The sequence below is a fragment of the Urocampus carinirostris genome, chromosome 2, assembly GCF_059441175.1.
Source record: "Urocampus carinirostris isolate Australia breed hairy pipefish chromosome 2, RoL_Ucar_1.0, whole genome shotgun sequence".
Classification (NCBI taxonomy): Eukaryota; Metazoa; Chordata; class Actinopteri; order Syngnathiformes; family Syngnathidae; genus Urocampus; species Urocampus carinirostris.
In genome coordinates this window covers 69,854,208-69,880,220 of record NC_142350.1, presented here as the reverse complement: position 1 = coordinate 69,880,220, position 26,013 = coordinate 69,854,208, and the positions used below count along the sequence as shown (strand labels likewise).

The window sequence follows — 26,013 nt, the reverse complement described above, 5'->3', positions numbered from 1 at the left end:
GTACAGAGACCCCTTCCCTGCTTTGTGCTTCAGTTATTCCTGGTTCAGTCCTTCGCAGGAAAAAGAGATTTAAACCCTTAATGTTTTGATGTCAGACTGTTGAGAAGCAAATACGTGTCTGGACAGTGTCAGCAGTCACTGAAATATGTCATGCCATATATCATTGGATAGAGATAGATGGATGTCTAGAACTCTAGATAGAAGTTTAGATAGATGTCTAGATAGATGTTTAGATGTCTAGATAGATATATGTCTAGATAGATGGATAGATGTCTAGATAGATAGATGTCTAGACATATGTCTAGATAGAGAGATATGTCTAGACAGATGTCTAGATAGATAGATAGATGCCTAGATAGATAGATGTCTAGATAGATAGCCAGATAGATGTCTAGACAGACAGATAGATGTCTAGACGGATAGATAGATGTCTAGATGGATAGATAGATGTCTAGGTAGATAGATGTCTAGACAGATGTCTAGATAGATAGATGTCTAGATAGATAGATGTCTAGACAGATGTCTAGATAGATAGATGTCTAGACAGATGTCTAGATAGATAGATGTCTAGATAGATGTCTAGATAGATAGATACCCAGATAGATAGATACCCAGATAGATAGATGTCTAGATAGATAGATAGCCAGATAGATAGATGTCTAGATAGATAGATACCCAGATAGATAGATAGCCAGATAGATAGATGTCTAGACAGACAGATAGATGTCTAGACAGACAGATGGATGTCTAGACGGATAGATGGATGTCTAGACGGATAGATGGATGTCTAGACGGATAGATGGATGTCTAGACGGATAGATAGATGTCTAGATAGATAGATGTCTAGACAGATAGATGTCTAGACAGATGTCTAGATAGATAGATACCCAGATAGATAGATGTCTAGATAGATACCCAGATAGATAGATGTCTAGATAGATAGATACCCAGATAGATAGATGTCTAGATAGATAGATGTCTAGACAGACAGAGAGATGTCTAGACAGACGGATGTCTAGACGGATAGATGGATGTCTAGATAGATAGATGTCTAGATGGATGTCTAGATGGATGTCTAGATAGATAGATGTCTAGAAAGATGTCTAGATAGATGTTTAGACAGACAGATAGATGTCTAGAAAGATGTCTAGACAGATAGATAGATACTTTATTCATTCCCGTAGGGAAATTCACACTTCCAGCAGTATCCTTGTGTTAAAAATAAAATAATAAAATAAAGGTATAGAATACAAAAATAACCCAATATAACGTGTTGCTATACATTATTTAAATAGTGCTACAGAAAATACACACTGTAATAAAAATAGGGTAATATGCAATTGTGGGGGTGGAGTTTATGAGGGCTTTGACTCCCCCGGGTGGAGTTAACGAGCCTCACGGCATGAGGAAGAAATGACCTCAGTCTGTCCGTGGAACTGTGACAGCAGTCTATCGCTGAATCTGCTCTTCCGTCTGGAGATGATGCTGTGTAGTGGATGTAATGAATTGTCCATGATTGACCGCAGCTTGTTCAGAGCCCGTCTCTCAGCTACAGTTGTCAGGCTGTCTAGCTCTGTGCCCACAACAGAGCCCGCCAACTCTTGAGATTCAAGCTGGTCAGAGATTGGAAACAAGTCGGCTAGCTGGAACAGGAGACGGAGTGTGATCGGAGATCGGAACAAGTCGGGTAGCACGGGCGCCAAGGATCGGGGATCAATACAGGAAACAGAATTTAGGCAGGATACGGGTAGCCGGGACAGGAGAACGGAACTTGGATCGGGGATTGGTACAAGAAACAGATAGTGATCCGAACGAAAGTACTTGCCTTGCATGCGCTGAGGTTCACTGACGGACTGACAAGGAGTGAACGAGAAAGACGTACTTAAATGGGAGGAGGACAAATTAGGGAATGAGTGGCAGCTGGGGCTGAACGAGTGAGCGCAGGTGAGGGCAATTGGCAAATCATGACACAGACGTCAACATGAAATATAAATGATAACAGACGGTTGACAGCTTCTTGTCCTAAAATCTTGACCAATGCAGCAGACAAAACTGGAAGCCATTGGGGAGCTTTCCGTATAACATACCTGTCAACCTCCACGGCTCCATGCCCGTACAAACTGTCGTTTGCACCAGCCAACGGTTTTTTTTGAGGAATGATGCATGATGGGAAATCCCCAGGCAGCAGACGCATGCGATTGACGAAAACATACTTTGTACGGCAAAACCGTACAGGTTGACAGGTATGGTATAATATTACACCGATTGCAAGACACGCAGCGAAAAACACAAAGGAAAAATCACAATCGCCTACTTAAAAGAAGGCGAAGGCAAAAATGGAAGGTATGCTTTACAATGTAAACTTGCCTCACGCAGCTTTTAATGATAACGCAACTCGGACAGAAGGGCCACAAGTCCCCCAGCGACACGGTAGGCAACTCCTCCAATCAGAATTGAGCATTACGCAATCACTGTTTACTATTTTTCAACGGGACCCGCCGTCGCTACGAGTCTTCGTTTTCAACTGGTGACGTCACAACAGGATATCCCCCAAATGAGCCAAATTTGTGACTAAATTTCTCGAGTCAACATAGCTGCATTATTTTGGGGGAAAACACTACACTCTCTGAGCCAAATTGAACAAAATATTAGTCTTTTGTAAACCCTTCAAAAACTTCTGTTTGTTCCTGGGAAGATTGCCACATCTAATATGGCCTCGAGGTGACGTGTACTCCTCTACATAAACATTACGACCCTATTAAAGAGAGACCAACGTGTCACCTTGACGGCCATATTACATGTGTCTAAGCTTTTGTTTCACGTCACGTAATCCGTCTCCTGTCAAAAGTCAATTCATTGTACGAGTATTGTCCTTTAATTGGTGATAAATATTTTATAACGACGTCGTTATTTAATTAACTGACGTTCACACGACGCGTTAAGTAGTGTGTGTGTTTTAAGTGGACATTTTACGTCTGTTCGCATAACACGTTAGTTGTACTGCTTTTTTAATTATTATTATTATTTAACATTGCTCCAATTATAAATTTCTTCTGTTAAAATTGTTATTATTATATTTCTGCATCGACAAGGTGACATTGATTTTAATCATTTAACATTGTGGATGTATTTGTTTGAGATTAGTCGTGTTTGGTGACGTCATCATGTATGTGGTGCCGCTCGATGAATTGGTTGGTGTGTGTTGCCATCTAGCGTTTATTGTGGTGTAGTGCAAGGGTTTCGCCATTTTAATTCGACATACGTTTTTGCGAGAGTAAAGTTGTTATTCATGGAGGATAGTTTAGTTATTGATATGATTTAAACAATAAAGAAATGTTTATCATGTTGCGCTTGTTATTTGAATTGTCAGGAGCGTCGCAAATAAATGTTTCCAAAATAGTTTTACCAAAGAAATAGTGAAAAACTTTTGAAAAACCTAAACGTATTGCTGTTTGTTTGTTGTTGTTGTTTCGTATATTGACATTTTTGTTGAGGTTAATGGATCAACTGTTGCTTTTTTTTATAGTTTTAGTCAAGATACGTGCATTGGTGAATAGATAGCGCGAGTATTTAATATTTTCACTATTTCTAAGAAATGAATTTTTTTATCATAAAATACAAAATGTTACAGGAGCATCTGAAATAACATAAAAATAAAATATTTTCAAATATATTTATACAAAAAAACAAGTATATTATTTTAAAATGCGATCGAACTTCTGTATTTTTGGTTTGATGGTTGGTTTGTTTGTTTTTAAGTCAAGTCATGTTTATTTGTTTGGCCCTTAATCACAAAGAGTCCCAAAGGGCTGCACAGACCACAGACTATTGCAAACCAGAGATAAATGAAAAAGTGCAAAAGAAGAGACAGAGAGAGAGAAAAAGAGAGAAAGACAAAGAGAGAGAAAACGAGAGAGAGAGAGGAAAAAAAGAGCGAAAGAAACACAAAGAGCAGCTCATTTTTCTCTCGCACTTCTCTGGGCATTGTCGTTGGGGTAATAAATAACTAGCTTATTTTAATGGCTCTCTTCGTCATCTTTCTATGTTGCTGAAAATAAATAATTACATATTCAATAAATCCAAATCTCTGTTTCTAGAAAGAAAACAATTTTGGAATAAAATATTAAATATGAGAGGAGTTTCCTAAATAGATTTTTTTCAAAAATATTTGTACAAAAAAAGGGAGTATTCTCTGGTGCCGAAGTATGTATTTATTGGGTGAGGGTTTCTTGTTTTGTTTTGTTTTTCTAAATTGAAACAGAACTTTGTTTTATTTCTGAAGATATTTTATATTAAAAAAAAGGATATTTGAAAATGTTCCAGAAACACGTCACCCAATATTAGAATTGATTTTGATTTTGAAGGTAGCTTGGAAGCGTTCTTTGATTGGTTTAAAAGGATAATGCAGTACTCAATAATAGCCACGAGAGGGTGACACAGCTCACCATTTACGACACCTTAGCGCGATCCTGTTCTATTCGTACATGATAGACAGTATTTCATTTAAAAAAAACGGATGCATTCCAAGCTATTTAAAATGGAGACCTAAATTTAAGATACTAACAACCTATTAAATATGTTAATGGCTACCTTGATGACGTCAAGAGAGGAAATCGTAATTTAAGATGCATATGAGAAACGCAAACCCTTTCAAACATATCAAATATATATTATATTTTAATGCTTAGAGGAATTTCTACCAATGGTTGGCTGTGCATTTCACTCATAGGCTTTCAGTTACGTTTACTAGTTTGTCTTGAAAGATATTTATCCAAACAGGGGCGTTACCAGGGGGGGGGGCATCGGTGTGCCCACCCATGGAGCCGCTTTACCCATCCATGGGAACACTTTGCCCACCCAAAGAAAACTGGATGTAGTGATAATGGCAGTCTTAAAAAAGACCAACAAAAAAAGAAAAATAAGAGAGAATAAAAAAACACAATAATAAAAGCAAAAAAAATGAAGAAGAGAGAAAAATGAAGAAAACGGAGGGAAAAATATGAAAAAGAGGAAATGGCAAGAAAAATCATATAAAAAGCTGGGGGAAAATATACATGAAAATAAATGAAATAGACAGCAAAATAAGAAAAAAACGTAGGGGAAACGAAGTAAAAGCTAGGTAGGGAAGAAACAAAATAAGAAAAATAGGAAATTAAACGAAGAAAAAAATATATAAGAAAAGGTTATGGAGGGGGTCCATTTGTTCAGTGTATTACTAATAATAATGTACCGTATTTTCCGCACTATAAGGCGCACTGGGTTATAGGGCGTACCCCGAAAAAATAGTTTTTGGTCCTACATTTGACATACATAAGACGCACCGGATTATAAGGCGGTCCAATGGGAACGTGGACAAAACAGTCAGATAGTTGAGTCCAACTTCTTACCCCCTTAACATTCCCAAAGCTTGCAAAGAAGAAAATACGTGTCGTAGACACGTGCGGATGCGGTGTCCGTACGATGTCACTCAAATGCATCGTTCCATCATTCGGAAGGTTAAAGTCTTGGGATTCAAGAAATGCCAACCATTCCTTAGTTTCTATTTTCTTTTTCGCTCGCAACTTTACTGTGCAATGACTTGGAATTGAGTTGAATTTAAAAATAGACACTCCATTCCATCCATTATCTGCACCGCTTATCACAGAAACATTGAGCTCAGTCTGAAACAAGATACAGGGATAATATATATAGTCAGAGTAGCTCACCGAAGTCGTCGTGTTCATAATAATGTGCAGTCGTGGTCCTCTTATATCCGTGAGTTTAGTAAATCCAGGAGAATAAAATATTTACAAATACAAAATAGTAAAAAAATGCTTTCTGTATGCCGTGAGCCACATGCTATACGCATTCATCTTTTTCGGCCAATTGCAGGCTTTGTTTTGCCGTTGAAGCCAATGCCAGCCTGTAAATGACAAAAAGGATCCGCCTCTTGACCTCCGAATAACTTTAGCCAATAGTGATCGATTCAAATGATGATTGACACATTGGTTAGCCAATGAAACGCCGGTATATAAATCCCAGCATACACCGCGGACGACTTGGCGTTCGGGGGAAAATCTCGTCGGCGGCTGCTTGCTTTAGTTGCAAGACTTTGCGACTTAATATTGATCCATATATAAGGCGCACTGTATTATAAGGCGCATGGTCACCCTTTGAAAAAAAAAAAGGCTTTTAGATGCGCCTTATAGTGCGGAAAATACGGTAATATTCTGCCCAAAATACATTGAATATGTTTTTTAATCTATTCGACTAAATTTCTACTCTTTGTTCTGCTCCACCTACTGCTTCTTCTTCTCCTTCTCCTTCTGATCCTTCTAGTCCAACTTTTTCTCCATTTCATTCTTCCATAGTCATGATAATCATGACAAACAAGTGTACACAAAATGAAGTGGAATTTTGTAAGGAAATGTCAGGTTTTGTCAGGCCAGCGGAGAAGGCCTTGCCGACCCGGAGGGACCCGCGAACGATGGCGGCGGGCCGCGCCCCTCCCTCATTGGCTTGCGCCACATCATCCGGCGAGAGGATCGTCATGGCAACAGGTTGCCCGTAGCGACGGGGTACCGCTCCACCGCCGCCAGACGACCGGCGAACGCGCGCTACGAGAGGACCGCGCTCGCTCGCCAGGGTGAGGCACTCCAGACGCGGCGAGGCGGGAATCGAACCGGCGACGCCATGGAGACCTGACGTGACCGCGACAAATCATCAAGCCGCGAGAAGGATCGGAGTAGGTGAGCGATTGCCAGACTTGACGCGAGGACGCGGAAAGATTCTTCTTTATTGATATCGGTGCTTCCCAATGGTTGACTTATCACGCCCCCCATCTGAAGAAGAAATCCTCTCGCGCCTCCCCAAGATTGATCTCGACTGATTTGGGCGCTAACACATCACCTCCATCCATGCCAGATTTTCACCTTTTCGCCCATTTTCGACGAAGAAAAATTGGAGCATCTTATCAGAGTGACTGGGTTGTGATGTTTTTAATCCCTTTAACATTCTTCGCCTAAAATGTCAGGGCCAGAACGGAGACAGGACCCAATTGCATAACGTTTACCACAAGTTTTATTGAAGGAAAGAGGAAGGGCTGCGCCCACGATCCAGTGTTCGCTGGACGCGGGAAGCAAGTCGCTCTGGTACTCGGATGGTGCTCCGAACACGGAAGTGGATCTTTCGTGGCAAGCGATGGCGGTGTCAGGTGCGGAAAAACAGGTCGATAGCCGGGACAGGAGAGCAAAAACGTGGTCAGGGTGGGAAGAAAAGGAGAGTAGACGTCGTCAGGGGCGGAAAAATCGGGTCGGTAGCCGGGACAGGCGAGCAAAAACGTGATCCGGGTGGGAAGCGAGTCGCAAGCCAGGAAAGGAGAGTATACGTAGTCGGGGACAAAAAGAGGTCGGAAGCCGGGACGGGAGAGCAGACGTGGTCAGGATCAAAAACGGGTCGAAGCTGGGGATAGACGAGAGCAAAAAACGGGAGAGGTGGGAGTCAGGGTCGAAAAAGGCTTGCCTAGTGTTCAGAGGTTCACAGACGGACTGACAAAAGGGGACAGGCAGGACTGGGTTTAAATACTGATGGGGGGCCAATCAGAACAGCGCAGCTGAGTCACAATAGTAATCATGACATAAAATCCCAATCGAAGACGTCCCAAACGAAATTGCATGCTGCTCTGGACGGTCTTGGTTTCTTTTGAAAGGGAACAGTCTAAAGTCTTGTCCCAAACTGAAATAATCTCTGCATTAACATTGAGTATTTTAAGTTGTAACATACAGAAGTACAAGGTTTTTATTCTCGCCTGGTACCGGGTCAAATTTGATCGAAATCTTAAAAACAAAACATTGGAATTTACTCATTCATCTAAAGGCATGCTACAGCGTTTCCAAAAGTAGCCTTTTGGAGACGACCGGTTCACAGTTTTAAAACCTCTGCAACCGTGTATCTGACCTCAAACATTTTTTAGACAGTGTGAAAGAGTTGTGAATGTTTCACTTTTCTTTCCAGAAGTCAATCCATGATTATTGCGCATGATAATCCCGCATTAAAATGGATCTCGGGTTGCATTTATGCACGTTTATTTTCAGCTCTGATTTAAATACAGGCTATAAAGTTGCGTACCATTATGTTGGGAATGTCACTGGCTAACAAATGCGTCAATCCACATTTAAATCGGTCACTATTGCCTAAAGATTTGGAATTATCGTGTGATTAGGAGTAGATATTTTACACGGTTGGATTCATCGGACTCTCGTGAATGGAACCGGAATGTGTTTGTGTATTATCGCTTTGTGCGTGGAATATCGCAGCACTTCCTTGACTCACCCTCCTCACGTGCACCTTCTTCTGCAATTGTGTATTTGACTTCAAACATTTTTTAGACAGTGTGAAAGAGTTGTGAATGTTTCACTTTTCATTCCAAAAGTCAATCTATGATTGTGCCCAATTGCGCATGATAATCCCACATTAAAATGGATCTCGGGTTGCATTTATGCACATTTATTGTACCTTCGGCTTTATAGTTTTCGCGTATCTTGTTTCAGACTGACGGTGATGTTTCTGTGACGAGTATATTTTGAAATTGTGAAATTCCAGCAAAATACTAAAAAAAAATAGAACAACAGTAAGACTACAAAACTAAATATCGAAAGCGGTACTAGGAATCCATGTCATGAAGTGGATCAGGACCCAAATGCATGACGTTTCTCACATAAGCCTTTTATTTTACGGGAAATGGGGAGTCATGCACATTAGGCGTGGAATGATAGGAAGCCAGAGAACAACGAGATCGATACCAATTGCCTGAGCAGATATCGGACAGACAGGGTTGATATCAAAACAGGATATCGAAATTAAACTTGACAAACTAGACGGGAACAAACTGGAAACCGATATTAAACAGGACAAAATAAACTGGAACGATAACGGACAGGAAATACTAACAGGAAACAGGACCGAGTCAAAACCCCCGTCTTGCGGGGCAGAGGTTTGTTGACGGACTGACAAAGGAAGAGTGAGAGCACTGAGCTTAAACCAGCTGCAGCTGTCGCCACACGGGCGTGGCCAATTGGGCGCCATGGCAACCGTGACAATCAAATGGACTGAGCTATTTTAAGGCAGTGGAGTATTTCCAACACTGTAATGTCCATATTTTCATTTGTTTTACTTCAAAAACAAAAATATCGTTTTCCATTATGTTTAAGATGATCCTGTCCTTTATGGAGGGAAAGAGAGGTTTTAAAATGTTTCCATTTCTGGGGGTGCTTGGGGTTGAATCTTGGGGCGCACCCCGAAAACAGGCTGCCTACGCCCAGTGTTCTGGTTTGCCGGCGTCCCTGCGTCCTAGACGCATGATTTTTGCTGGGGACGCATCGTCTCAAATCAAAGTGCGTCCCCGGGACGCAACTTTTTGGACACAAAATTGACACTATACCTGATTAATTTTATTTTTAACAAAGATTTACCGCACTCCAAACTTTTGGTCAGGCAGATCCGCCGTTGTTGTTTTGGTCTCGCGGTTCCAGTTTTCGTCTGCACGCAAAGGAGATCTCGTTGCTTCGAGATTAAGTTGTTTCGTGGTTGTCGTCGAGGGAAGGTGAAAATCAACACAGAATTGGCAATTTCTTCAGTCTCAGTAATAAGTGGAAACATAATGCAGAAAGTGATAACAACGGCAATAATTCCGGCGCGAAAAAACGGCGGAGAAATTCTTCGGAAGATCGCGGAGGCAAGGAAAACACGTGTGTTGAAGCGAACGATTCCACGAAAGACAATAAACAAAAGAATACTCCTAGCAAGAAAAGGACTCTTCTGCCAAAATGGACTGAATTATATTCCTAGTGACGCTATGAGGAGGATGATAATGGATTGGACCTTGAGAAGACATTACAACTGTGGCGGGACAGCAAACCACGAAGAATATATGAACTGAAAAATCTGAAGCGATAACTGCTTCGTATCACCAATTAACTGTGATGATTAAAACTGAATGCAAATATAGATTAATATAATTATTTCAGCAATATTATTTTGTATATGTCAGGAAACGGACCGGGAAGCAGGAAGTCGGAACTCATATGTGTATACGATCTATCACTTTAATTCGGAAAGAAAAGTTGTCCGACACACAAAGGGACCAAAAACAAAACAGGTTCAAAGGCAATCAAAATGACAAACTAGGCGTTACTCAGATCAAACGGGCATGAACAGGGTTTCAACAAGGTAAAGCAATGGTCTGGCAACAGGCGGTCCCAAAAGGAGCCTTTAAGTACTCCACAAACAATCAGTTCAATGCGTCTCAGCCGGTGTCAAGGGGCGGGGCCAGCTGGGCGCCATGACAACGTATTTCAAGTGGATTTGGTCAAAAATCATATAGGCTTGTGCCTGCCAAATACGATATTTGGAGCTGGTGGACAAGGTGAAGTGAATTACATCTACACTCCACTAGGGGAGCTGTGGTGTCGTCTTGTTTTATTTACGTTATTTACGCCACCCCGTGGAAAAAAAATATTTAAAACGTATGCGGAGACAGGCAAAGAAAGACGGGGTAAGGAGATTAACAAAAGTCTCTTCCCGAGAGCTAAAACGAACCGTTTGTCGAAGCTGGCTGCGCTTGCCATGTTCAAAATGTTGGCAGTAGACAGCATGAACCCAAATAAGTTAAGCTTTCACTTAAAGACATTACGACCCGATCCACTGATAAGATGCTTCCGTTTTCCTTAGTGAAAATGTGTCGAAAACGTAGATTTGGAATGTGATCACTTAAAAAATATGCCGACAAATGTATTGATGGTGCCCCCTCCGTAATTCACGTCATGAATGGACCCATGCGGGGGAAGCAGGAATTGGAGGCAGGGGTGCTCAAAAACAAGGACTGTATATATTAACAAAATTAAGACCAAAGTACCAAACAAGCAACTCAAATGTCCGAACAAGAACTCGGAAACAAAAAACAAACCTGACCAGGTCCACAGTAGAAACACTGAAACTGTAAATGGCATAACACTGGGAACAAAGAAACTAGAAACAAACTAACCTGACGTGAAGGTGGATATGAAAGTGGCGGACAAAATGAAAAATGACAATGACCCAACAAAGGTGTCCTTTTAAAAGGGTCCAGGCTAATTGAGTACAGGTATATGCCCAGTTCGAACCCCAGTTGGGGCCCTCTGGTCGTAGGAGCTGTGTCAGACCTAGATTTGGTTCTCACTAATGCCAAACTCAAACCGAAGTCCTTTGTGCCAACAATCATCCCATTTTGTGACTCCTACGTCAGTATATATGTATTCATCCGTTGTTTATGTATTTTTTTTCTCCCATTTACCGTAAATTCCGGACTATAGAGCGCACCTGATTATAAGCCGCACCCACCACATTTTAAGAGGATAACCGCTTTCGTACTTACACAAGGCGCACCTGTATATAAGCCACATGCGCCCACATTAAAACATGTAATACAATCTCAAATTTAACCCCAACCTGACTTTGAGTCCCGCGATTGTAACTGAATATAAAGTACACAGTCCAAAAACCACAGCCGGCAAAATGAACGGAAAATGATACCAGTACTTAAGGTTTGATGCAGACCTGCAGAGTCCGGGTCCCGTTGAAAATAATCCAAGGAAAAAAAAACTAGTCTCACCTTTACTCCACTTCCCATCAGCCCCCGTTGTTTTCATCCCTTTTTATGATTCGCCCTTGCAAAACATATCAGAATAAGTCTCTAAAATAAATACATGACAACAATATACAGTTGCAAATACATATTATACATGGTTACACATATTTACAAAGAAAGACAGTACACCGAGAGAGTTTTCAAAGCTTTAATAATAATATTATAACTTTCATCCCAAACCGTGCCTGTGAAGTGTAGCAAAACGCTACTAGCAACACGCTCGCAACACAGTAAACGGCTCTGTCTATAAAAACTCGAGCGCCGCTGGCGGCCGTTAGAGAAATGACATAAATTGGCCGCATCACTGAATAAGCCGCAGGGTTGAACGTTTGTGAAAAAAGTAGCGGCTTATAGTCCGGAATTTACGGTATTTGTTTTTTAACTGCAATTCTTTAAAATGTTTTTTTTAATATATATAATTTCAATTGTCCATTTTCTTCATCAATTTTTATTTTAAATATTTAAAATTTTACGCAACTGTTTTCACATAAACATAACTATTTAATGGAACTATTTTACTGAATTATGTATTTGGGAATTTATTTTTAAAGAATCCATTTACGGTCAGTGCTGTCCGAGCAGATCGTGTGCCAAAATGACCTATGTACAACTCCCAGTATTCCGAGGCACTTGGCTACTCGAGACCAGGCAATCTCAAAATGGAATGGCTGTAAAATGATGGATGATCAGTTTTATGATGTGATTTTGTGTATTTTCATTTTTCAGTATATGTTTTGACAAGGTCAGTTAAAAATGTTTAAAGTTTAAGGATTTTTATTTTATTTTTTGAATTCTCTAATACTTTAAGGGTGGTGTGCGTACTTTGAGATGTCCTTAAAAGATTCAAATGAAATATTTTCTCTAGTAAGCACTGTGTGTGTTAACAATGCCCAACTGAGTTCAAAGAGCCTTTAAGTATTTGTTTTTAATCGCGCCTATCTGCTTTTATTTTACTCGTATCATCGGTGTTCATTAGGCTGGACAAAAATAGGCTGGGGGAGACGGGTGGAGAGTGATTTCACACCTGCACCGGTTGTTTTCAGGTATTGAGAATGGATGAGAATGGTGAAAGTAAGAAAAAGACCGAAAATCAATGTTCCCTGTAATTTTCCAGGGGTCTGAGCGTTCACACAAAGTCGGTGAGCCACACTTGAAACAACAGTGAGCACCGGCAATCCCAAGTGTGGCAAGATAATTAATTATCAAAACTTTTTCTCCTTTTTTTTCCGTGTTTTTTTTCTATTTTTTTTTAAATTCCTTTAAAAAAATCTCATTGTGTTTATTTTTCCGAGCTGTTGCTTTTTTCTTTTTGTTCTCTATTTACTTTTTTCCTCCGTTTCTTTCTTTTCTTTTTTTCTGGCTTTTTTCTAAATTTTTCCTTCTTTTTTCTCTCTTCCTTTTGGTTTTTTTGCTCAGCTTTTCACTAGTTTTTCATTTTGGTATTTTTTTTCTTTTTTGTTCTATTCCCCTCTTCCTTTAAGTCATTTTGTGCATAATTTTACATAATATTTGGTCATGTTGGGATGAAAGAAGCAAAAACAACCCGAAGAGCCGTTTAGGACCCGAAAGAGACGGTTCTTTTTAGTGAGCCGAGCCGAAGAAGCCGGTTCTCGAAAAACTCTACTAACTTTACTCAACTTCGTTCTACTTCGACCTTGACTTCAAAATACCGCATTTTGAGCACAGTGTCAGGGGAACCTGTGTATTTTGACCTTCATGCACTGTAACTTTGACTTAATTCGCTTCCAAATTAGCAATTTTGAGCCCTGATTTCTGTGAGCTGGCTAGATTTTCTTGTGCGCGGAAAAGTTCTGGGTAGTGCGCGATTGCGCACGCGCGCAGCTTAGAGGGAACATTGGTGGAGAGTGAATGCTTGTCTGCGCCGGTCGTTTTCACCTATTCGAGGATGAGAATGGTGAAAGTAAGAAAATGACCGAAAATATTTGCGAATCACCGGAGGAACGGAAGAAAGCTGAAGTTTTTATCTCGATCAATTCATGCTCTTCGTCTCTCCTGGTAGGATCTCCCCCTACGAAGGAGAAGCCCCCGTCCCGTATCCGGCGCTGGGCGAGCCATCGCCTCCCAGCGCGCTGGAGCCTCGACGCCCCAGCATGGACGTGCCCAGGATGGCCGAGGGCCTTTTCAGCAGCACGCTGTCGTCCTCGGGGGGTGGCCAGCAGGGGGCGTCCTACTTGACGCTGGAACAGAAGGCGGCTTTCGTCTTCGTGCTGCTGCTCTTCATCTTCCTGGCCCTCCTTATCGTGCGCTGCTTCCGAATCCTGCTGGATCCGTACCGGAGCATGCCCTCCTCCAACTGGACCGACCACACCGAGAAGGATACCTTCGACTACCGCATCGTTTAAGGCCAGAAGGGGGTTCTCAAACTTTCGGGGTCCCCGCCGTCGGGACCATTATGTCCGGGGTCGAATTTTGCCAGAAAAAAAGGCTTCACGGGTGGGGTGCATCGTTTGAGATGTCCTTAAAGAGTATTTTTGACACATCCAATATGGCCGCCAAACCAACGTGTTGGTTATCACCCAGATGTTACAGCCAATTTAATGTGGCCATTTTCCTTAGAAATAACAGAAATCCTAGAGCATTTTATTCACACAAAAAAGCTGTAGACTAAAATACTAGTCCCAAGATTTGTTGTTTTTCAAAGGGGGGTACGTTGTTTGAAGTCTCCTTCAAAAGTTGAATATTTTCTCTATTAAGTACGTGTTATCAAAGCCCAAGTGAGTTCATACAACTCTTATGCTTTATTTTCTATTGCGCCTATCTGATTTCATCCGACTCTTACCAGGCCTGTTCGGGCCGGAACAAACCCCCAAAAGGGGAAAAAAGAAGAGTTCATCTGACCCGTCTTAAAATGTGTTACTCTGCCGCTGTTTCCTGGTTTCAAGTCATGATTGCAGCCTTAAATCTTCAAATGCCGCACCCAACCTTTGATGTGGTTGGATGTTTTTCCCATTAAAAGGCTGTACAGACTTCATACTATTATGACACCATCCCCTGATCTAAAACCGACATGAGGGCAAGGAAAAACTCAAAAACCTCAACACGACGAAAATGAAGTAACCTTGATATGGGACTGCACAGTTTAAATATAAAATCTTTAAAAAGAAAAAAAAACAGCCCTGCAATTCCAATGATGGTACTCTGTACAAAAAATGGATTAATGGGAAATAATTCAGTCACATTTTGCAGGATTTAATGATTTAACTCCATCCCTGTCAACCTCAGCCAATCAAACCCCCTTATTACGTTACAGTGGACCCAAACGCAGGAAGCAAGGCAAGGTACATGCATTATATATATGATCTTGTCATATTACACCATTTATGCAAGAAAACTAGCCTTTATTCCATGAGTATACAGATATTTTTTATCATTTAAAAAAAATAGTTCCGCTCCTTTTTTGGGGGATAACTGTTTTAGAATAGAATAGAATAGAATAGAATATACCTTTATTGTCATTGTTACAAAATGGGTTAACATATTGTGACAACGAAATTGGGCATGACACTCCAGTTTCACACATTCACAGTGAGGTAAAAAGAAGATAAATGCGTTTTCCGAAGTTTCAGCTTTTGGACCCCGAGTTTGAGAACCGCCTTTCAAAGTTCCAGAACCAAAACCTGCCGGCTCCAAAATGGCGTCCGAGTAGACAACACCCCGTCCCCGTCCTCCATTTGTGGACTACCTCGTTCCGCCATCTTGTGTGTGTGGACGTCTCAACAGGGTCCAAGCGAGTTTACATGCCAGCGTCTTCGCTAGATTTAGACAATCAGTGTAGTAGTCCTCCCCCCTGCCCCTCGCGTTGAAGACCAACTCCGGAACTTTCCGTCTTCTTCTTCTTCTTCTTTTTGGAGCGCTCCCTTTAACGTTTTGAACGCCGGCGGCGGCCATGTTGGACCCAAAGTTGACTGTGCTGTACCGTGTGCCTCCGCATTTTGTCCCGTGTCGTTTTTTCGTCACGTGACGTCCGTGTTCTTTAAGCAGGGTCACTGCCGCCCCCTGGTGGCCGGTCGGATAGCGTCCCCGCCTTCGCGTCCGTCCGTGCTTTGGCCAAACGATGCCGTGTTTTCCCGCCGTTTGAGGCGGAGTCACAAGATTAATACTTATATATGCTAATAAATATATAAAATATTATATATATCTTTATATAGAATCAAGAAAGCAACATGACTAAAACATGGATAAGCCCGACCCTGGTGGTCAGACTTTAAAGCAGGGGTCTCCAATGTGGTGCCCGCGGCCCTTTTCTGGGTCATTATGATCTTCTAGTAAAATGATTTTTTTTATTGGTTGACGGAGTCTAACCCAATTTTTGATCGTTAATCTGGTAATTACATAGTAATAACATGATAAATTGTTATTTTGGAAATTCAAATCAAAGAATTCCAGCTCCTGGACAAAAGAGTATTTATTATTTTGAAGGAATTAATTAAGAGAATAAAATGAGAATCTATTAAGGGATTAAACACATTTAGGTATTTATATTTTTTATTATTTGACAGGAACTACAACAAACCAAATTCCAATGTATAGATTTTATATATGAGCAAAAAAAATTCTGTTTATTTTAGCTAGCTATCTGGCTACCTTTTAGCCTTCTGGCTAGCTATCCTCCTGTTTTTAGCTATTTGGCAAGCTATCTAGCTAGCTTTTTACCTTATTGCTAGTTATCAAGGTAAATTTGGCCTCCTTTCTAGCTAGCTAGCTAGCTAGCTTTTTTTTCAGTTTTTTTATCAGGCTATTTAAATGGATTTATACTCTTTAAGCTAGCTATCTAGCTCCCTTTTATTTTTTCCCCTGTTTTCTTTTACTAGCTAACCATCAAGCTATGCTTTTAGCAAGCCATCTAGCTAAGTGGCTATTTTAGAAATGTATATCAAAGAAGGTCCCCTTTGCGCTAATTAGTAACAATAAATAGCTCGACAATTGAAAAAAGTTGGAGACCCCTGACTTTAAAGCCGCAGTGTGTAATATTTGACCACTAGATGGCACTGTTGTCTATTGCCGATAAAAACCAGTGCCACAGAGCTCAGCGTAGCAGCAAAAGACAAACACAATGGCGACGACTCGGTAGGATTCCACGATGTAAAAGAAATGCAAATTTCTTGACCTTTGATTTTTATTTTATATTTATAAAAATGAACAATTTTTTGTTCTTTTATGAAATGAAAGTCTTTTGTACCACTAGCGGGCACTAAATATTACACACTGTCCCTTTAACGATGAGACTTGAGGCAGCAGTTGGAGTTTTTTTTTTTTTTTTTCTTTGAAACCTGGCACAGAACAATCATTAAGGAGGATCCAGATCAGGGGCCCCAGACCCCAATGATAGGGTCGGGGTGAGACAGGGGCCAAATCGAAAATTCCACAGGAAAAGCTCTGATAAAAACATTGTACTGATCTTAAATATTTTAAAACAACAATATTTAAGAATAATATTGCATAATTTATTGCATTATCCGCGTAGGTTGCACTGACATTAAACTATCGTATTAAGGCCAGGGCCTCAAATGATCATCTTTGGGGCCACAACTGACCCCCTGCTCCGCAATTTGGAGACCCTGATCTTGTTTTTTGAGTTCAAAATGAGAAAAATACAAAGATACCACAACGAGACGAGGAGTATTCAAGTAAATACATTCAACTCTCGTATTAAAGCGGGGTCCTCAAAGTATCATCTCGGGGGCCGCAACTTGCCCCCCAGTTTGCAAATTTGAGACCCTTCATCTTGTTGAGTTTAAAATGTGAAAAACTCAAAAGTATCACAAAAATTATAAATAAATGAATACAAATGTACCCATAAAAAGATGGAGAGTTTTACAGAATACATACCACAAAAGAAAGCTAGGCTAACTTTCGTTCGCTAACTAGCTAGCTTGTCACTTTTAAACCAGTTCCCATTAAAAAAATGAAATTTACAGAATGTGTACCACAAAAAAGCTAAGTAAATTCATTTCTTTTAGCTAAGGGTAGCTAGCTAGTCATCTCTATTAACATGAAAACATTAATTATGTCCCACCAAAGCAAGCTAGGCTAACTTTCGTTAGCTAAATAGCTAGCTTGTCACCATTTAAACCGGCATCGAAGATTTTTTTTAATAAAAGTTCCAATTAATAAAATGAAAGTTTTCAATTTACAGAATGTGTACCACAAAAAAGCTAAGTAAGTTCATTTCTTTTAGCTAAGGGTAGCTAGCTAGTCATCTCTATTAACATGAAAAAATTAATAATGTCCCACCTAAGCAAGCTAGGCTAACTTTCGTTAGCTAACTAGCTAGCTTGTCACCTTTAAACCAGCATCGAAGATTTTTTTTAATAAAAGTTCCAATTAATAAAATGAAAGTTTTCAATTTACAGAATGTGTACCACAAAAAAGCTAAGTAAGTTCATTTCTTTTAGCTAAGGGTAGCTAGCTAGTCATCTCTATTAACATGAAAAAATTAATTATGTCCCACCAAATCAAGCTAGGCTAACTTTCGTTAGCTAACTAGCTAGCTTGTCACCTTTAAACCAGCATCGAAGATTTTTTTTAATAAAAGTTCCAATTAATAAAATGAAAGTTTTCAATTTACAGAATGTGTACCACAAAAAAGCTAAGTAAGTTCATTTCTTTTAGCTAAGGGTAGCTAGCTAGTCATCTCTATTAACATGAAAAAATTAATAATGTCCCACCTAAGCAAGCTAGGCTAACTTTCGTTAGCTAAATAGCTAGCTTGTCACCTTTAGACCAGCATTGAAGATTTTTCTAAAAGAAGTTCCCATTAAAAAAATGAAAGTTTTTAATTTACAGAATGTGTACCACAAAAAGCTAAGTAAGTTCACTTCTTTTAGCTAAGGGTAGCTAGCTAGTCATCTCTATTAACATGAAAAAATGGAGATTTTACAGACTATGTACCACCAAAACAAGGTTAGCTAACTGTCTTTAGCTAATTGTAGCTAGCTTGTCACCCTTAAACCAGCATTGAATGTTTTTTTTTTTTAAATAAAAGTTCCCATTAAAAAAATGAGTTTTCAATTTACAGAATATGTACCACCAAAGCAAGGTTAGCTAACTGTCTTTAGCTAATTGTAGGTAGCTTGTCACTTTTAAACCAGCATTGAAGGTTTTATTTTTAATAAAAGTTCTTATTAAAAAAATAAGTTTTCAATTTACAGAATGTGTACCACAAAAAGCCAAGTAAGTTCATTTCTTTTAGCATAGGGTAGCTAGCTTGTCCTCTCTACTAACCTGAAAAAAATGAAGATTTTAAAAATTATGTACCACCAAAGCAAGGTAAGCTAACGTTCTTTAGCTAACTGTAGCTAGCTTGTCACCTTTAAAGCAAAATTGAAGATAAATGAATAGATTTTTTTCAAATAAAACGTCAAACCGCAACATTGAAAGCTTTGGATTTACAAAATGTATACCGCAAAAAGCCAAGTAAGCTAACTTCCTTTAGCTGAGGGTGGCTAGTTTGTAAAAATTGAGATTTCTATTTTTTTTTTAAACGAATAAATTCATAAGTTTCAAGTTTATCCGCAGAAAATAGAGCCCGACTCAAAGCCAAGTAGATAGAGATAGATAGATAGATACTTTATCCATTCACACTTCCAGCAGTATCCTTGTGTTGAAAAATAAATAAATAAAATAAAATAAAATAGAATACAAAAATACCCAATATAACGTTTTGCTATAGAGTATTTAAATAGTGCTATGGAAAATACACACTGTCATAAAAATAGGGTTATATGCAAATATGTAGGCTTTTGCTCCCTCGGGTGGGGTTAAAGAGCCTCATGGCATGAGGAAGAAATGATCTCCTCAGTAGGCTAACTTGTACCAATTATTCAATGAGGTCCGTATGGACATACATTCGTAATTCGTTTGTTTTTACGACGATACGTAAATTATTTGTTTACAATTTTCAAGTAGAGGCAAAGGATTGCTTTACACACAAAAACGTGAAGAAGTAAAGAACATAAAAAAAACTTGCAATAATGAATCGGGTGTGAAATATTTGGAAAGAGGAAAAAAAAATCAACGAAATTGTTCAGTTTAGCTAGCTAGCCTCGTGTTGTGACTTGAAGTCAGGTGAGGACGCGTTTTGACTCTCTGGAAACGTGAAGACGTAACTTTCTCCCGCCTCTGCCTTCTAGTGTAGATTGTTTACAGACTTTTTCTTCTCGCTGATGTCATTCAAAGACCCCTGAATCCTCCTCCCTTTGCTTCCCCTTACCCTTTTCCCTTATCCTTACACTTACCAATCCTCTTACTTTTTCATTTCCATTTTCCTTACCTTTCCTGTTCCCTTTTTATGGCCTTACCCTTTTTTTCATTTCCCATTTCCTTACCCTTACTGTTACCGTTTCACTTCTATATCCCATTTCCCTTACCTTTCACCATTTTTTCCCATTTCCCTTTGCTTTTCATGTTCCCTTTTCCTTACCCTTTCCTTTCCTCTTCATTTCCTTTTCCCCCCTCTCCCTTCCCCTGTCCCTTCCCCTTACATTTTCTCATTTCCTTACCTTTTGCCTTTCTTTTAAACCCTCACTTGCACTTTCCCTTTTCCTTACCCTTTTATTTTCCCATTTCTTTTGCCTTTCGCGTACCCTTTTCCTTCCTCTTCCCTCTCCTTTCCCCTTCATTTCCCCTTTCCCTCTCTCTTCTCCTCTCCCTTCCTCCAACATTTTGTCATTTCCTTACCCTCACCCTTTGCTTTTCATTTTCACTTTCCTTGCTGTTACTTTTTTCCTTACCCATTCTTTTAAACCCTCACTCACACTTTCACTTTTCCCTAACCTTTTATTTTCCCATTTCTTTTACCTTTCGCTTACCCTTTTCCTTCCTCTTCCTCTTCATTTCCCCTCTCCCTTCCCCCAACATGTTGTCATTTCCTTACCCTTACCCTTTCATTTTCACTTTCCTTGCTCTTACCTTTTTCCTTACCCATTCCTTTAAACCCTCACTATTCTATTACACTTTCCCTTTTCCTTAACCTTTCATTTTCCCATTTCTTTTACCTTTCGCTTACCCTTTTCCTTCCTCTTCCTTTCCCCTCTCCCTTCCCCCAACATTTTGTCATTTCCTTACCCTTTGCTTTTCATTTTCACTTTCCTTGCTCTTACCTTTTTCCTTACCCATTCTTTTAAACCCTCACTTACACTTTCACTTTTCCCTAACCTTTTATTTTCCCATTTCTTTTACCTTTCGCTTACCCTTTTCCTTCCTCTTCCTCTTCATTTCCCCTCTCCCTTCCCCCAACATGTTGTCATTTCCTTACCCTTACCCTTTCATTTTCACTTTCCTTGCTCTTACCTTTTTCCTTACCCATTCTTTTAAACCCTCACATACACTTTCCCTTTTTCTTCCCCTTCCCCCTACCTTTTGCCATTTTCTTCCCTTCCCCCTAAGTGTGCTTCCTGCTGCGACAGGAAATGGACCGCTGGAGCCTTTTTCGCGCCGTTCTCGTGATGCTGTGGCCTTTGCCCCCCCTTCCCCTTACCTTAAATACCCTAAAGTCGCACAAGCCCCCCACCCTCCCCTCGGCTTGGTGGTATGCATGTCGCTGGCCTCTCTGTGCATGTTCTGGCGCATCCCCGTCAGTGTCGGAGCATCGGCGCTCCCTAAAAGAAGGACCCTTTCCCTTTTTTTGGAGGTGGGGAATTAAAAATTCCAATCGATAAACGTCCTCCTGTCTCTCTTGTTTGTTTGACGCCGCCGGGCTGCGGAGACGGCGAGGGCATCGTTTGTTTGGACCCGAATGAAAAATGGATTCCTCTGAGCCTTCCGGCAGGATTTTTTTTTTTTTTTTCTAGTGAGAAGGCGGCGGTGCCATGGCGGCGCGATGGGAAGGCTGAAAACATTTCAATTTCACCTTATCAGCCGCCGGCAGCGCGCGCCCGCCGGGGGCTCGATTGCTTCTCTTGTGAAGACGGACAGGATATACACACAACAACGTGCACACGCACTCGTGTAAACGTGTGCACGCGCACACGCATGAAAAATCATGTGCAAATACTAGAAGAAAGAATAGAATATACAGTCATATACGCACCTGCACAAAAATGTATTTACACGTGTGCAAAAACACAAAACGTACACACCTGCAAATACCTGTGCCCACCGAATGAAAAGTGGATGTAGGAAAACTGGGAAGATTACCGTATTTTCCACACTATAAGGCGCACCGGGTTATAGGGCGCACCCCGAAAAAATAGTTTTTGGTCCTATATTTGACATACATAAGACGCACCGGATGATAAGGCGCTACAATGGGAACGTGGACAAAACAGTCAGATGATTCAGTCAAACTGATTACCCCCTCAACATTGCCAAAGCTTGCAAAGAAGCAAATACGTGTCGAGAACACGTGCGGATGCGGTGTCTGTACGATGTCACTCAAATGCATCATTCCATCATTCGGAAGGTTAAAGTCTTGGGATTCAAGAAATGCCAACCATTCCTTAGTTTCTATTTTCTTTTTCGCTCGCGACTTTACTGTGCATATGACAATAAACACTTGGAATTGAGTTGAATTTAAAAATAGACACTCCATTCCATCCATTATCTGCACCGCTTATCACAGAAACATCGAGTTCAGTCTGAAACAAGATACAGGGAAAATATATACCCGGAGTAGCTCACCGAAGTCGTTGTGTTCATAATAATGTGCAGCCGTGGTCCTCTTATATCCGTGAGTGTAGTAAATCCAGGAGAATAAAATATTTACAAATACAGAATACTAAAAAATGCTTTCTTTATGTCGTCAACCCCACGTGCTATTCACATTCATCTTTTTCGGCCAATTGCAGGCTTTGTTTTGTCCCTTTAGCCTATGTGAGCCTGTAAATGATAAAAAGGATCCGCCCCCTTTACCTCCGAATAACTTAGTGATCGATTCAAATGATGAATGACACATTGGTTAGCCAATGAAACGCCGGTAAATAAATCCCAGCATACACCGCGGACTACTTGGCGTTCGGGGGAAACTCTAGTCGGCGGCTGCTGCATTAGTTGCAAGACTTTGCGACTTAATATTGATCCATAAATAAGGCGCACTGTATTATAAGGCGCATGGTCAGCTTTTGAGAAAAATAAAGGCTTTTAGGAGTGCCTTATAGTGCGGAAAATACGGTAATAAAAAAAATCAGGAAGAAACAAAAGAAAACAGAAATGAAAAGAAGAGGATGTGGGATCTAAAACTAATACTTTGGTTCAGTCCACCCACACGTGAAATAAAAAGACAGAAGTCTGAGTTCGGATCGGAGCGACACTCATTTAGCTTCTTGCAAGAAGGACACCGGACAGAATGCTGCCTGCCGAATGTGTCCTAGTCACCGTTTGTCCCGGCTCTTTATGCAGTTCCAGTCGTGAGAGTGCGAAACAGGGTATGACTTGAAACTAACTGGAAAATCAATCAGCTGATCGTGAGCTTGAACAGAATGAACAACGGTGACCTTCACGCGGTGCGAAACAGGATATATCTGTTTGAGAACAACCCAGCTCATTTAAACACAGATAGGTGGATGCTGTTTTTCTATCTTGAGGAAATTTTTAACTAGAAAGTCAATCATTGAAGACAGCGGGATATGTTTGGGACCTTGGGTTTTTGCAGCAGAAGGTCAGGGAGAGCATACATTGTTCTTGTGGGTTGAATAAAAAGTCACATCACCCTCAGCGAAACTGTATGGATAACTTAAAAAGACACACATTTATGGTTTAATTTACCCACATTTACAGTTTTTTTTTAATCACTATACTTTTACCCTGCCGCATTTGGCTACATTGAAGCCGTTACTCAAATTCTTTCCACATGAGACCCAGAGACCCAAACAACCACCAGGTGGCACTTGTGAACAGAGTTAGGAACGCTTTTTTTTACTGTATTATCAGACAGCCACTTGTTAAATATGTGTTCGTTGCACATTTTTTCATCTAGATACATATGTATTTTGGATGAAGCCATTTTCTTGATTTATTGATGTTTTTAGGGAAGTTATTTTAAACTTTAAAATGTTTTATTTTTTTTTACGGAATAATTGTATGTATTCATTCATTCAACATATATATAATTTGACTTTAGATATAAAACACAAAATGAAAAAATATGGTAAAGTAGCGTTTTCCAAATTTGAATGAGTTATCTGACTCCATTAATCAAACACAACAACAATTTATGCGCGCTCGTTTCTTGAGGGAAAAGATGAACAGGAAGCCGACATTTTCACATAGGGGCAGATTTAATTTCCCTAAATAAAAAACTAAGTGAACCTTATCGTAAACGGCAGAATCAACGATGTTGGAGTCTCTGGGAAGCCTTCTTCTGAAGTCCTTCAGCTTTCTCCTATTGGCCATCTTCTCCCCGCATAATGGTGTGCCGGCTCCTCCCACGGGCGTGCCAAGGAAGCCCCCTGGGCTTCACCATCTCGTAGAAGAGCGTCCCGATGTCTGGGATACTCAAAACAACATCAAGCGTCTGGATGCGCTGATCATCTTATCAGCCGTACGTCCCGTTCCCGCCGTTCCTGTAAACAACATTTTCCTCCAGGGTGCCCTGAGCTCGCACCACAGCCCGGTCAGTGGATATCTTTTGCATTAAATGTCATTTGTATTCAATCATATAAAATCCTTTATCGTCAAAATCCTTCAAGCACCTTCATCATCTGGGCACCGTTGTGCAGTGCAATGTGTCATCCCACTCCTCACGTCATGTGATGATACTAATACTAGATTCTGAATTATTATTATCATGTTGTCATATATCATTTTTTAAATATATGATTATTTCTTTTCAATCCACAGAGGTTTCACCCAAATAAACTGAGTAGACCAACTTACAATTACACACACTTTTATTTATTTATGTATTTTTGATTGGATGGACTGCTTCGTTTGAAAAAATATCAATCAATAAGACGTAGCAATAATACTCAGTACTCGAGTATTTTTTTCACCGAGTACTTTTTCACTTTTACCCAAGTACAATTTGAAAGACTGTTTTACTTCTACTTGAGTCATATTATTCTGAAGTAACAGCTCCTTTCCTCAAGTAGCATGATTGGCTGCTAACAATATAATGCTAACAATATAATGTATTTAAATATCAGTCAAACGAGTCGGCCAATGGCAGTGCAGGACTTATTAGCATAGGAAGAGCGCCTGTCAGCGAGAGGGCTACGACAGGTTGATCAAGAGGCTTATTTTTTTCGCATTTGCATAACGCGAGTTGCGAATTGAAAATCCCCTTCAGGTGGCGGTGGCGCTAAGCTAGCCTTGCCTGGGGGGATTTTGTGCGATGCAATTCAAAGAACAGATCGGCCACTGTGTTTGTGTGTGGATACAGTGCTACCTCTACTTGTGCAATCAATTTGTCAATGAAGTCTCAATCAGGCCTTTTGATCGATGATATCGATAAGGCCAATCAATTGATAGTATTAAGGCGGTGTCGATCAGGAACGTTGACATTTTGATTACCGTATTTTCCGCACTATAAGGCGCACCGGGTTATAGGGCGCACCCCGAAAAAATTGTTTTTGGTCCTATTTTTGACATACATAAGACGCACCGGATGATAAGGCGCTACAATGGGAACGTGGACAAAACAGTCGGATCGTGCAAACTTCTTACCCCCTTAACATTCCCAAAGCTTGCAAAGACGCAAATACGTGTCGAGAACACGAGCGGATGCGGTGTCCGTACCATGTCACTCAAATGCATCGTTCCATCATTCAAAAGGTTAAAGTCTTGGAATTCAAGAAATGCCAACCATTCTTTAGTTTCTATTTTCTTTTTCGCTCGCAACTTTACTGTGCATATGACAATAAACACTTGGAATTGAGTTGAATTTAAAAATAGACACTCCATTCCATCCATTATCTGCACCGCTTTCCACAGAAACATCGAGTTCAGTCTGAAACAAGATACAGGGACAATATAAAACCCGGAGTAGCTCACCGAAGTCGTTGTGTTCATAATAATGTGCAGCCAATGTCCGTGAGGGTAGTAAATCCAGGAGAATAAAATATTTCCAAATACAGAATAGAAAAAAAAACTTTCTGTATGCCGTCAGCCACGTGCTATACGCATTCATCTTTTTCGTCCAATTGCAGGCTTTGTTTTGCAGTTTAAGCCAATGCCAGCCTGTAAATGATAAAAGGATCCGCCTCTTGACCTCCGAATAACTTTAGCCAATAGTGATCGCATTTTATGTTCGTTTTGCCGGAGATCAAAGAGATCAAAGCCAGGAGAGAAAGCTTACCACGTGTCGTGAGTCATCGTTTTATTCATATTTACTTTCTTTTGTCTTTTATTAGCATATTTGGTATTGGAGTCATCCAAAAGTAATTGAAAGTAAT

At 40.3% G+C, this 26,013-nt stretch overlaps 1 protein-coding gene across 1 annotated transcript; it reads left to right on the top strand.

Moving 5' to 3' along the window:
- Positions 1–6,568: 6,568 nt before the first annotated feature.
- Positions 6,569–21,347, top strand: LOC148373163 (cortexin-3). The gene is made up of 2 exons (XM_088327680.1): positions 6,569–6,728; positions 13,683–21,347. Exon 2 carries the CDS (start codon positions 13,774–13,776, stop codon positions 14,023–14,025), a length of 252 nt encoding a protein of 83 aa, XP_088183806.1. The 5' UTR covers positions 6,569–6,728; positions 13,683–13,773; the 3' UTR covers positions 14,026–21,347.
- Positions 21,348–26,013: the final 4,666 nt, after the last annotated feature.

What these genes read in the sequence shown, in the direction of transcription:
- LOC148373163 (XM_088327680.1), top strand. Translation starts at nt 13,774, where the DNA reads ATGGACGTGCCCAGGATGGCCGAGGGCCTTTTCAGCAGCACGCTGTCG.